At 40.1% G+C, this 13,939-nt stretch overlaps 1 protein-coding gene across 16 annotated transcripts in view; it reads left to right on the plus strand.

Annotated features, from left to right (window-relative positions):
• The window catches only part of Nbas (NBAS subunit of NRZ tethering complex), a 341,775-nt gene that overhangs the window by 123,175 nt on the left and 204,661 nt on the right, over window positions 1–13,939 (plus strand). For all 16 annotated transcript variants that reach the window (NM_001427446.1, XM_087554759.1, XM_087554760.1 and 13 more), the window contains exons 30-31: window positions 1,994–2,223; window positions 11,170–11,282. In NM_001427446.1, the coding sequence (NP_001414375.1) occupies window positions 1,994–2,223; window positions 11,170–11,282 (343 nt within the window). The remainder of the gene's footprint in view (window positions 1–1,993; window positions 2,224–11,169; window positions 11,283–13,939) is intronic.

Below are 13,939 nucleotides of genomic sequence, written 5' to 3' on the forward strand. Positions count from 1 at the left end.
CAGGCTTCTCCTCGATTCCTGCGTTCATATCTACTGCTTTACATTTATTCACAGACACGATGGTCTCCTGCATACAACCATTGCTTGTTCCAGATCACTCTGTAGCTACCAGGTCCTGTAGGGAAAGCCGCAGCAGCCCGAGCCTCCCTGATCATTCCTTCCTTGGTCACTCTCTAGTGTTCTCCATGTTGCAGTTGCTCCCTCAAATAGGATGCATGTCTACCCTTGCTGTGACGGTGTGCACACCGGTGCCTCTGCCTGGAATACAGTCTCTTCTCTTACTTGGAAAATTCCTGATAAATCTTCATGGCTAGGCTGACTACCTGCTAGGACCTCATATAAGTTGCCTCCACTGTAGCCTTTCTTTAATATAGAGCTGTGTACACATGGGTTCCTTTGGTTTTGACCTTGAGTTTCTAGGTGGACATTTTACTATCCTGTCTTTGAATATCTCTCCATTGAGAAAACATTAGAAAGCATTTTTAAGTCCTGAGAAGGTTCTACAAGATAGTAATATAGACTTGACAAAACTAAAGCCTTAATATCAACCTTTAACATATACTGTATCATCTGATTTTGGCTGTTAAATATTGTTGTCTTTGGAAAATAATTTGAAAGCACAGTGACATAACGTAGAATATGGTGAACAAAGACTGACTTGCAGCCTATTGAATAAAATGCAAATTGCTCATTTTGGCAGGACTGTACAGTTCACGGTGAGCAACTGCAGTTCTTTTTCAATCTTGGCCCTGGTGCTCTATGGCTTTCTTGAAGGGATCATTGAAAGTTCATTTAGCTTGTTCTCAGGTGTGCCAGTTTCACCTGGCAGACACTAGTGAGTAGGGCTGCCCATTCGTTCTGTGCCTTGGGTCACAGCCTGTATTAAATGCACTCTTGTTCTATGAAGTGAGCTCTCTTAGCAGACATCACAATAAGGCTTGTGTAATGTTACACCTTCCCAGGAGAGTGAATAGTGAGGTAATGCTACAGAAGCTGGGTGCTCTGACATGGAACAAGAAACAGGTCCTCTCAATAGTGCTGTTCTTATCACAGTCTTCATCCTCCCATGAATGCACGGAGAGAATGTATGTCACATCAGCAGTGTAGGCTTAGGGGTCACATTAGTATTTTCCTGGCATAAGTAATCTTAAGGAATTAATTTTAAGGGAATCAGTGACATTAGTATAACAAATTCTTCAAGGTACCTTCCATCAGTGTTTTTAATTTCATTAAAATACATCTTAATAGACAAGTTGGAAAGCCTTCAGTGCTCCACGATAGAGTTTTAATGTTTATGGTAAATTTGTGTTTATAGTCTGACTCTTTCCTAAGTATGGATTCAGGTGAGGCTGAGGAAGCAGCTTAGTAAGACAATACTTGCCCACTGTACACATACTTTGATTTGACTCTGCTCCCCATGGGTGAAAAAGACTATAAATTCCTGTGCTATAAGCAATTGCGAATGCCGTGCATCAGAGATGGTAGTCAAACATCTGTTAGAGTAGGCAGAATAGGTCCACTTGAGAGCAGGGCAGCATGTCTGATAGTTGACTAGTGGATTTTCTTTATTGATTATTTACTTTACTTATGGGCAATATATGTAGTCCAGGCTAGCCTAGGGCTCAGTTATCCTGGTTGAATCTTTCAAATACTGGGATTACCGGTGTGTGCCATCACACCCAGTTTCAATTTCACTTTCAAATGAATGAACTATGTAAACTTAAATCTTTATTGTACTGCTTTCAATAGCACGATTTATTTGTTTCATCCAGTGAAATAAATGTCTATATAAGGTGAAATTTCTTTTATTGAGGTGGAATTCATAGAACAACTACTTCAACATAGACAGTGCATGCTTACTTAATACATACATGATGTCATGCAACCCCTAGTTCGAGGGTAGGTACTGTTTTGATTTATTTCGTTTGGAGTTCTTCTTTTCTTGAACTGAGCCTCCCTCCTTATCAGGACTCTGGGTTTTTCTTTTTCTCAGATATTTACAGAAAGCCTTCTTTGCTCCAGTCGCCTGGAAAACATCCATCTAGCAGGGCAGATGATGCAATGCAGTGCCTGTTCGGATAATCTTCCAGCTGGTGTGGTCCATAAAGGAAAACCCCAGTACAGGGTCAGCTATGAGAGAAGTATTGACTTGGTTTTGGCTGCCAGTAGAGAGTACTTCAACTCTTCCACCAGCCTCACTGACAGCTGCATGGATCTGGCCAGGTAGGACGTCTGTGTTCTGTGAGTGCTGGTGCAGGTCCAGTGCAGATGTCTCAGTTGCATGTTAGGTACACTGCATGGGGTGATGTCATGCTGAGCTAGCTGCTAGAGGGATGCAAGCAATGAATTATGAAATTCCTGAGTTCTTCCCCTTCCCCCTTACTGGCATTCTTTTGACTGAGTCATTTTGCTCATTATCTATAAGCCGTTTCCACTTTTGTTAGAAGATGTTCAGAGGTTCATCAATGAATTTAAGTTCTGAAATTTCAGTATTGTGGGCAGTGTTTATCTCCTTTGCATAGACCTATTCCAAAGTCAGTTCCAGGTAGAAATTTCTAGATTTTTAAATTTGGTTCTTCTTTTGGCCTATAATTAGTTCATTCCCCCTACCTAACATGAGAAACAAGGTATATTTCTGAATTTTTGTTATCCAGAAAACATTGCACCAATCTTGGGAGAAATTTATGAATTGTAATATTTCAAAGGTAGATTTTTTTAAAACACAGAGTCCAATAAAACTCATCCCCAAAGATATATTACCTCTGAGTGTTAAGTACTTCAGAAAAGTCTTTTGTATTAGTCCTTTATTATTCTATTGCTATAAAAACATCCTGAGGTTTGCCTTCAAGCTTTGTAGGTGGTTTGAGAACAGAACGTCACAGAAGAGGACCTTCCTCCTATGGCGAGATATGAAGCCAGCAGGAAGCGTCAGTGTTAAGAGTTATAGGCTCTGTCTCTTAGTGGTCAGTGGTTCCCAGTCCACCTTCCTAATGCTGCAATCATTTAATACAGTTCCTCACACTGTGGTAACCCCCAACCTTAACTTTATTTTGTTGCTACTTCATGCTGTAATTTTGCTACTGTTACGAATTGTAATATAAATATCTGATATGCAACCTCGGCATAACGTTCCTTTGACTCTCAAAAACACACACACACACACACACACACACACACACACACACACACACACACAAAACAAAAAAACAAAAAAAAAAAATCCCAAAAAAACCCCACAGCTCACAGGTTGAAACCCGCTGGTTTAGATAGGACCTTCCTGGGAGCAAGCTCCTAAGTCATGAACCATAGAGAGAAATGCGCACCAACTGAAGCAATAAGGGCACAAGGTTCACTCTTTGTAACAGTGCCTTAGGTGTGCCTCTCTGTGCACGTCTTGGCCTTGACTGTCACTGTAACTCTGCTGAGCATCCTCTAGGTCACACTTTGGAAGTCCCAGTCTGCTCTGATTTTCTTGGAATTCTCCCTTTTACACCATACTGAGCTTCTTTTCCTCTGTTCTAGAAACACTTTTTAAAGCTTGCTTCCCATAATGAGGGCAATTGGCAGTATTTCTGACAAGCATTTCTTACATCTGAGGTATTGTTTCTTGGTCAAAAAGCTGAGGAAAGCTGAGAACCTCCTTAGTATCTTGTGACCCTAACCTTCCAACTCTGTACCCCAATTTTACCCCAACAATCTGTAAGAAATTTCTGCACTTTGTTTCATTAAATTATTCATTTCTTATTTTAAGAAGATAAGATACTTCAAGCTTACTCATTTGAATATTTCTTACTTTGTAAATCATATGTAATTTTATAAAATTAACACATTATACATTTCTGTTATGACTTTTTTATGTTAATGCATACAAGTATGTGAACAGAAGCATTACTGTGTGCCTCACAGCATTGAGCGATTACCCTTGATTTGTTCATCCTCCTTCTGTCTGAATTGAGTTGGTTTCAGTTCCCCTCTTCTCAGTGCTGAGCGCTAATAAAGCGTGAGGGTAATAGTCTTCCGGATCCAGACGCCCGAGTGTCCACCCCACCCCAGCAAGTCCATAGCCTTGTAACATTTGCTTCTTTTAGAGGTAGCCTTGAGAGCCGTGGTGAGTCTCTGCATGTGCCTTTGTACGTGAATGAAGATGCAGCTGTCTATTTTCATGTGCAGCCAAAGGAGAATGTTTTTCTCTAGTCTTTCACTAGATAGTCTTTCACTGAACCTAGGGCTGGACAGTTTTTGGCAATACTGACAACAGCCAGCAGGTCCCAGGGAATTTCATGCTGATTACCTCTAGTGCCCGGTCTCCTCCAGCACTAGGGTCACAGTGTCATGTACCCATGCATGGCTTTTCAGGTGAATGCTGGGGACCAAGTTCTTATGCCTGTGCAACAACACTCATAACGAGGGAGCCAGCTCCCCTTTATCCCTGAGGATCCCTTTTCTCTATTGAGATCTAAGTGTGTTTGTAAGGACTCAGAACTGTGGCTGTTCTGTAGACAGTATAGAGTAATTGGTAGGCAACAGGTAAGCACTTTATGAAAGTTAATGGTACCAGATGGTTTGAGTTTGTTTCCTGTTAGCACATTAGACACTGAAGTGTCCTTTTAGTAAGCATAATAGGCACTACTTGGATGTGTTTCGAAACCTATTGCTAGCCCTAAATTTAACTTTTTATTGTTGGTAGTGGTGTTCATTTTTTTTATAGTTGATTCTCAGGGATATTTTTTGTTTTTATAAAAGGAGTTTAGGAGTTTGGGAGATTGTCAGTTAAAGACCTGAGTTTCAATCCCTAGTATCTATGCAAAGAAACACACAGGGGCATGGATCTGTATCACTCTTTGTGGGGTAGGATGGGATGGGAGGGACCACACAGGCAGATCTCTGGTACTCTGTGGCCAGCCACTTCAGATTCAATGAGAAAATCTGTCTCAAAATTACTGTGGTAAAGAACAGCTGAGACAGATAGTTGATGTCAGCCTCTGGCCTCTGTGTTAATATACACACACATGAACAGCAGACACATGAACAGCAGACACATGAACAGCAGACACATGAACAGCAGACACATGAACAGCACACACACACAGTCCTCTCTAGGACACAGGAACATTGGGTTTGCCTGTTTTGTTTAACCTCATTGCCCAGGTTTTCAGCTGTCACTTCTCTTATCATTTTCTCTATTTTAGAGAGAGTGTATATGTGAACATGCATATGGATGGATGCTCATGGAGGGCAGAAGTGGTTGTCTGACCCACTAGGTCTGTGATGGACCATTGTGAGCCTCCTGACATGGGTACTTGAAACTGAACTCCAGTTTTCTTGGAGGAACTGTGAGAGCTTTTAACTGCAGAGCCAACTCACCAGCTCGCTCTGTCTGTCTGTCTGTCTGTCTGTCCATGCAACCAATTTTATGCTATCTTTTGAAAGACTAATTGTCATAATAATAAAAATTCTCATATAATTTGATGCTTTTCATTTAATCTTCAAGCTCATTTGTAAGTGGTTTTAGTTGTGATAGCTGTCTAGGTTCACTTTCCCTGTAAGTTTTGCTAGTTGTTTCAACTCTAGCAAAGGTAAAAAGCAACACTTTTCCCTAGTGCTATCTTATGTTAGAATTAGTTTTTTTCCCCTTTCTTTTTTCTTCACACTGTTATTGAACTTGACAGAGTTCTTTAAAGTAGTTAGCAAATCTTTTTCCTTCTCTCTGGGGATACTATTTTTATTTCAAATGCTAGACATGTCAAATAGAATAGCCTTTGAAATCCAGGTTGTGTTTGACCTACAGCTTTTAGGCAGGTGTTTTGTATAAAATCCTCTGTGCCTTCACTGCCTCTCTTTCTATCACAGAAGGATCTACTTTGACTTTAAATGATCCCATGTTGTACTGGATCCTATGTCTATATAATGTTTATATAATTGTGGCCTGTGAGTCCCAAAACATATGTGTGTACCATGATATTGTGTATATAGAAAACATCTCTTCCATTCCTATTAACTAGCTTTTCCTTAGTGATTCAAAAGATGTCTGTGCTGGATAGTTTTATATCAACTTGACACAAGCTTGAATCACTAGAGACAAGGGAGCCTCAATTAAGAAAATTCCTCCATAAGAGCAGACTATAAGCAAACCTGTAGGACATTTTCTTAGTAATTGATGTATGGTGGTGCCGTCCCTAGACTATTGGTCCTGGGTTCTATGAATAGGCAGGCTGATCAAGCCATGGGGAACAAGCCAGTAAGCAGCACCCCTCCATTGCCTTTGTATCAGCTCCTGCCGCAAGGTTCTCACACAGTCCTGGAGTCCTTCAATGGTGGACTATGATATGGAAGTATAAGCCAATAAACCCTTTCCTCGCCAAGGTGCTTTTTGGTCATGGGGCTTTATCACAGCAATAGAGACCTTAGCTAAGATAATATCCAACGGAGGTAGATTGTTAGTTTGCTTAACTTTACTCCTCATTTGTTTATAAAGTTAACGTCCTCTGTGTCTTCAAAATGGATAATTGTTATCTTCTACTTTTAAAAATAATGACTCATTGCTGTGTACACATAATTCTTATGCCTTGCTTTTTTGCTTGTATTCTGTATTGAAAATCTTTTTATCTGGCAATATGCACATTAGCTTCAATAGTTTTATTTTTTGAGTGTTTCTTTATTTTATAATTTGAAAATTTAATTTTTTTCTGAATAATAATATATATTGTTTTCTAAAGTTATATACAGTGTATCCAAATCACATAGGTTCAAACAGTTGCCATTTAATGCTTTATTATATTTCTACTAATAATGCAAATAAAAATAATATAACCATTGTAACAATTTTGATGTATGATATGGAATATCTAATATTTTATATATAAAAATGTATATAAATTATGATATAATTTAAGATAGTTGGTGGCATTTGCCCTATAAATGAAATTAAATTATATGATAGAATAATATTTTATAATGAAAAAAATTTCAGATTGCTATTTTGATTTTACATTTTAAAGTAAAGTGAATCTGTTTCAGTAAATTATACAGTGGTGTCCTTCATTTGCTTCACAGTCCAGTGGGATCCACTGAGGACAATGTAAAGAAAGGACCCAATGGAAAAGTAGACTCCTATGTGGTTATCACTAACTATGTAGATCCAGAAGGCCTTCAAAGAGGCATCATTTGGCTCCTGTGTTCATAACACTAGTACTCAATATGGACTCCCAGGAAATTGTGAGCTCTGTGCAGCTTCTGTTGCAAAATATTGTGTTCACAAAGGGACAAATGGCAACTGAAACAGAAAGGCTTATGATCAACTAATGATCATTTTTTCGCTTATCTTTCACAGCAGTGTACCTCCATAATCTTTTTTTTTTTTTTTGTTCTTTTTTTCGGAGCTGGGGACCGAACCCAGGGCCTTGCGCTTCCTAGGCAAGCGCTCTACCACTGAGCTAAATCCCCAACCCCTATAATCTTAATAGGCATCTATGAGCCACCATACCAATCATTTCCCAGACTGAAACCACATCATATATGTGTGTGTGTGCATGTGTGTGTGTACGTATGTATGCATGCATACACACACACACATATATATATCTGTGGATATATATGTGTGTATGTATATGTGTGCATGTATATATATATTCATAAATGTGTAATATATGTTAAATGTCCATTTTCTCTCCCCATTTCATTAAAATAGATTCTTTTCTCACATAGTGAATTCTGATTACAGTTTTTCCTCCCTCTGCTCCTCCTCTCTACTTCCCCTCCCTTCCAGATCTACTGTCTTTCTGTCTTTCATTGGAAAAGAACAGGCTTATATGAGATAACAGTAAAACATAACAAAATAAAACATACTAAGATAAAACAAAAACCATTACATAAAGTTGGGCAAGGCAAGCCAACAGAAGAGAAAGTGCCCCATCTGAAGATAGAAGAATCAGAGACCCAGTTGTTCACTTGCTCAAGAGTCCCATAAAAATATTCAACAGAAAGTTATTATGTATGCTCAGAGGACCTGCTGCAGACCTGCATACGTCCCGTTCTTGCAGCTTCAGTTCTGTCAGTTTATATGCACTGTGCTTAGTTGATTCGGAGGACCTTGTTCTTATGCTGTCCTTCATCCTGTTTGGCTAATGCACTTCTGCTTCCTCTTCAGTGGTGTTCCTTGAGCTCAGAGGGGAGGGATTTGAGTGAGATATCCCATGTAGAGCTATGTGCTTCAAGGTCTCTCTCTTCATGATGTCTGGCTGTGAGTCTATTCTCATTGTTGCAGCGGGAAGCTTCTCTAGTGCTGGATGAATAAAATACTGATCTGTGAGTAAAGAGGATGTCATAGGAGTCATTTTAATGTTTCTTCTTGTTCTTCTTGTTCTTGTCCTTCTTCTTGTTCTTGTCCTTCTTCCTCTTCCTCTTCCTTTTCTTCTTCCTCTTCCTCTTCCTCTTCCTCCCCTTCTTCATTTTGTTCCTCCTCCCCATCCTTCTTCTTCCTCTTTCTTCTTTCTTCTTGTTCTTCTAACTTCTTTTTTCTTCCTCCTTCTTCCCTTGATTCCTCCTCCTCACCAGTAGAATTTAGTTTTATCCTAGGTTTCTGGTTTCTCTAGTCTCTGGTTCTTGGTTATATCTCACGGGATGTTCCTTAAGTCCAATTAGATGTTGGTTGGTTACTTCCACAAACTTTGTGCCACCCTTGCCCTAGCATATTTTGTTGGCAGGACAGACTGTACATCTTAAAGGTTTTGTGGCTGGGTTGTTTCTGTTTCTGTTTTGTTTCTGTTTCTCTACCTATGAGGGTAAAGGATCTATGTAGGCACCAATATGACCTCCATGGTCACTGAATTGTGTAGGTGTTGTCTTCATCAATGTGGCCTTGCTGTCATTTTTTCACAGAGCAATGTGTTGTCTTGGAAATAGCCTGGGTTGTTAGGGAATTTCTACTGTATGTTTTCGCCAACAACTCAATTAGATATAACCCAGTTTCTGTACTGGAAGTTCTTTTTGATGATGAGAGATGGCCAGTGGGTTCCATCTTCCTCATTATTTGAAGACTTCATTAGGATCACCTTTATATATTTTAGGAAGTTTTCAATACACTTGGTTTTTATTACCCACCTCAAATGCCCCTTAGTTCTCGCTGTTTCTCCTCACATCATGTCCTCTCTCCCTTTCCTTCAGCTTCTCCTGCTCCCTTCTCTAAAACCCTTCTACACACCTTTTATGTTGATAGCCTATGGGGTGGGCTATTAATAAGGGGCTCATTTCTGGGAGAGGCTCATTCTCCTCCCAGCAGTCAGTAGTTGCCTATAATTCTCTGTTCAGTTATGGAACCTCATGAGAATTGTGCTCTCATAGCTAGCACGTTCATGAATATTGTTATTGCTCTGCTCTTGTCTATGCAGCTGTTCCTAGGAGAGGCTTATTCACAGCAGCTATTCTGGTATTCTGCCTCTTACAATTCTTCTCTTCCCTCTTCTCTGATGTCTTCTGAGCTACAGGGTCAGGAGCTGCGATGTCTATGTATTTGTTGGGGCTCAGCTCCCAATGATCTGTTGGTCTCTATTTGTTTAACTGTGATTTTCTGTAATGTTCTCCATTTGCTGTAAACAAAGGCTTCTTTAATAAGGGTGCACTTACCTGTAGTATAAGGATAAGATTTAAAATGTAGAAAATAATTGTTAGAATCAGTGCCAGGCATGATTTCTGTCTTGTTAAGTGGTCCCTAAGTCCAGTAACAATATTGTTGGTTGTCACCAACATGATACTGCCACCTTTTACACCTTTGTGCATATTTTGCAATGCTAATAATGGTCATAGAATTATATCTGAAGTGGCTTGTTTACTTGTATCCCTCCCTTGTTGGCTTGCATAGTATTTTCTGGAACCATAAAAGCTAGACCCCAGGAAACAGGCTTTCAAATGAGAGCCAGCTATTGGGTGTCTCTCAGGTGTTGAAGGTGAACCAACTATTGCTGACACACTTAGGACACATGGCTCATGTGACGAAGGCTAGATAAGTCCTTTATCTCTGACAGAATTTACTTGGCTTCTACTTTCCTCTTAAACAAGTGAAGGCTCCAGCAGTCTGAACATGGGGCTAGGCTAGCTTCCCGCTTGGGGACATTCCAGTCTGGAAGCCGTGGATTCAAGGGTAAGTGCATGTAAAGTGCTGTAAAAATCAGAGTCTGACGTCCTCACATTAGAATTAACAGAATGTGTGAATGCCTCAGATTTAATCCTACATCTGTGCAAGGCCAGGCTTAGCCCGTATTTGCCCTTGAGTCCTACCTGTGTCCTACTGGTACCGCCATACTTTTAGCTGGAGCTGCTCTCAGCATGTAACAGCCCTTGTTTGCTAAATGTTCTTAAAGTTACAAAAACATGTCCAGTCATTAAGGAAAGCATTTTAAAGGGTATTTATATATTTTTTTATCTTTATTAACTTGAGTATTTCTTACATTTCAATTGTTATTCCCTTTCCTGGTTTCCGGGCCAACATCCCCCCTAACCCCTCTCTCTCCCCTTCTATATGGGTGTTCCCCTCCCTGTCCTCCCCCTATTACCGCCCTCCCCCCAACAATCACGTTCACTGGGGGTTCAGCCTTAGCAGGACCCAGGGCTTCTCCTTCCACTGGTGCTCTTACTAGGATATTCATTGCTACCTATGAGGTCAGAGTCCAGGGTCAGTCCATGTATAGTCTTTGGGTAGTGGCTTAGTCCCTGGAAGCTCTGGTTGCTTGGCATTGTTGTACATATGGGGTCTCGAGCCCCTTCAAGATCTTCCAGTTCTTTCTCTGATTCCTTCAATGGGGGACCTATTCTCAGTTCAGTGGTTTGCTGCTGGCATTCGCCTCTGTATTTGCTGTATTCTGGCTGTGTCTCTCAGGAGCGATCTACATCCGGCTCCTGTCGGTCTGCACTTCTTTGCTTCATCCATCTTGTCTAATTGGGTGGCTGTATATGTATGGGCCACATGTGGGGCAGGCTCTGAATGGGTGTTCCTTCAGTCTCTGTTTTAATCTTTGCCTCTCCCTTCCCTGCCAAGGGTATTCTTGTTCCCCTTTTAGAGAAGGAGTGAAGCATTCACATTTTGATCATCCGTCAGTGGCTATTAGCCCAAATGCTTGAATTACCCTAGATGCCTAGAACAAATGACACTCAAGACGGATGACCTGGCTTTTCTAGGTGCTGCTTACAGCTCATAACGGACAGGCCGGCCGCCATTCAGGAGGAATTAGACCTCATCCAAGCCCTGGGGTATCTTGAAGAATTTGGGGTGAAGATCCTTCCTTTGCAAGGTACACCTTATGTTTGGAATTATGCTATTTATGACAAGCAGTATTCCTTCTTATTTTCTTAAAGTGAAAGACTAAGTTTGATAATCTAAATTCACTAGTAATAGAGTCTATTGTCTTTTTTTTTGAACTGAAATCTCAAGTAAAATCATTTTGCTATGAATTACAAAAATCTTGTTTATAACCTTTAAAGAAATATTAAGAACAATGCACAGAAATGGAATTTTCCTTAGATTCTCAGAGGACTTCCTATTTGCATATTAAATAGGCATTTGAACTCAAGTGTCTAAATTATATGGCAGAAAAAGAGCCATGAAATATATCATTAAAAATCATTCATGTGTATTAAACATTTATAGTCATCGAAATGTATTCACCAAAGTCCGATGTGACGACGAAGAGGTGCAGAGATCGATTTATGAGGCATCTCTAAGTTCAAAAGCTGGAATGGCGATACTGAGAAGATTGTGGTAAAAGACTAGAAAAGGAACTCAGGAAGCTATGAGGATTTGGTGAAGAGGCAGACAGTGTGTTGTCCAGCAGGCAGAAGTAATGGCTATAGCAAATAGGACAGAGATCAAGTCAGATCTCTCTCTCTCTCTCTCTCTCTCTCTCTCTCTCTCTCTCTCCACACACACACACACACACACACACACACATACACACACACACACACACACACACACAGACTCACACACACATGATGTCATTGAATTTATAGTGAAGTAAGACTCTGACAGCCTCCATGGGGGAATCACACATCTTTGTGCATTATACTCAGAAATAAGTCTGCTTGTTAGGATTGATATTTATTTTCTTTCTTTTTTTTTTTTTCTTGGTTCTTTTTTTTTTGGAGCTGGGTACCGAACCCAGGGCCTTGTGCTTCCTAGGCAAGCGCTCTACCACTGAGCTAAATCCCCAACCCCTTAGGATTGATATTTAATATTATGAATATAAGAGTTGAAATAAAGTAACTCTCTAGTTATTAAGATAATAATCATACAGATGAAAAATATTTTTCAGAAGTTTTATTTAGCTACTAAATAAAAATTAATTCTAAGTGAAAAAAAAGAAATAACAATAACAGAGCAACTGAGCAGTGAGGCCAGTGGCTAAAACCAAAACTAGATACTTGGAATTTTATTGACAACAGATGACGATTTATTTCAGTTTTGGCAAAAAAAAACTTACTCCTGTATTTTAATTTCATAAATTATTAACTAGCTGCCCCATCCCCAAAGCTTGACTCAAAAGTTACAAGAGAAAATTCTTAGAACTTAATGACTACTGATGTCTTCATGCTGCTCAAGTTCTTATGCCTAAATGTAATGTTGGAACTATCCATCCAGGCGCTGGCCACACAGTTGTCCTGAGTTACTCCAGTGTGAGACTGTTGTGTTGCAGCGCTCTACACCATTGCTTCTCAGCCCTCCCAAGGCTGCCACCCTTCAGTACAGGTCCTCATGTGTGTTGATCCCAACCTAAGGTTACTTCCGTTGCTACTGCCCAACTGTAATTTTGCTACTGTTATGAACCCTGATGTACCTATCTGATATTTCGGATGGTTTAAAGGGGTGGTGAGCTACAGATTGAGAACCACTGATATGAGTATTGCTTACATATCTTTCTCAAGTACTGTCCACTGTGAGGGTGGTGTATTACAACATTCCAGAATTTAGCTGACTGTAGCTGCTAAGTGGGTTTTGGATTCTCAGTTTCTTCCCATGCGGGACTCTGGGCCCCTGAATGAAGAAAGTGGTTGCCTGAGGAGCAGAGATACTGAGCTGGCTGCTGTCTTCTTTACTACTGTCCTTAACTCTAGAAGTGGTTGGGAAATATAACTGACTTAATTTTATCTGTGATTTTTGATATGTTTCCACCTTAGTTTCCTTTCCCCTTTTAAAAAGAAAAAAAAAAAAAACCATAGGATCAGAAGCCTCAGTTTTTTGAGGAACTAGTGGCCTAGTTCCTTGTGTCTTTGTCCCCTTATTCTTAGCACTGAATGAACTATATTGGAATTTACAATGGACTTGGGAATAAAGATGAAAGTCACAGACAAAATTTAAGAAAATGAGGTAAATTCAGGACCTATGTCTTTTTCATTGATCTTTGTTTAAGCTCTCTGTACCCCAGTTTCTTCCCTTTGGGATAGTAGCCTACTTATAAGCATTGGCTTGGTATGGTAGTTACATATAAGTCTGTGCCTGAGACATAGTTCTTCTCTATTTTATGTACCTGCTGTTGCAGTTGTCATAGTTACTGCAAGCCAGCTGCCTAGGCAATGCCATCTTCCTTTGACATCACTACTGTGAAGAAGAACCACTTACCCCAGGGGTACACTTGATGTCCTTTGACCTTTACACCTTTAAATTTTCTTTGTTCTGTGATATGAAGTGCTCAATTGGGGGTTTCATTTTCCTGAATGCTAGTTTAAGTGGGGGCATAGGAGAATTAGAACACGGTGCCCTTGGGAACCTCCTGCTCACCATCGTCGGGTGAGGTTAAGTTAAAATGTGGCTTTTTGAAGCCAAACTTAATGGCACATGCGTATAAACTCAGCACTCAGGAGGCAGGCAGGGAGGTTCTTACATAACCAGGCAATCAGAGCTACTTAGTGAGAGCCTGTCTACACACACAGACACACACACACACACACACAC

Source organism: Rattus norvegicus, chromosome 6 (genome assembly GCF_021556685.1).
Source record: "Rattus norvegicus strain SHRSP/BbbUtx chromosome 6, alternate assembly SHRSP_T2T, whole genome shotgun sequence".
Taxonomy (NCBI): domain Eukaryota; kingdom Metazoa; phylum Chordata; class Mammalia; order Rodentia; family Muridae; genus Rattus; species Rattus norvegicus.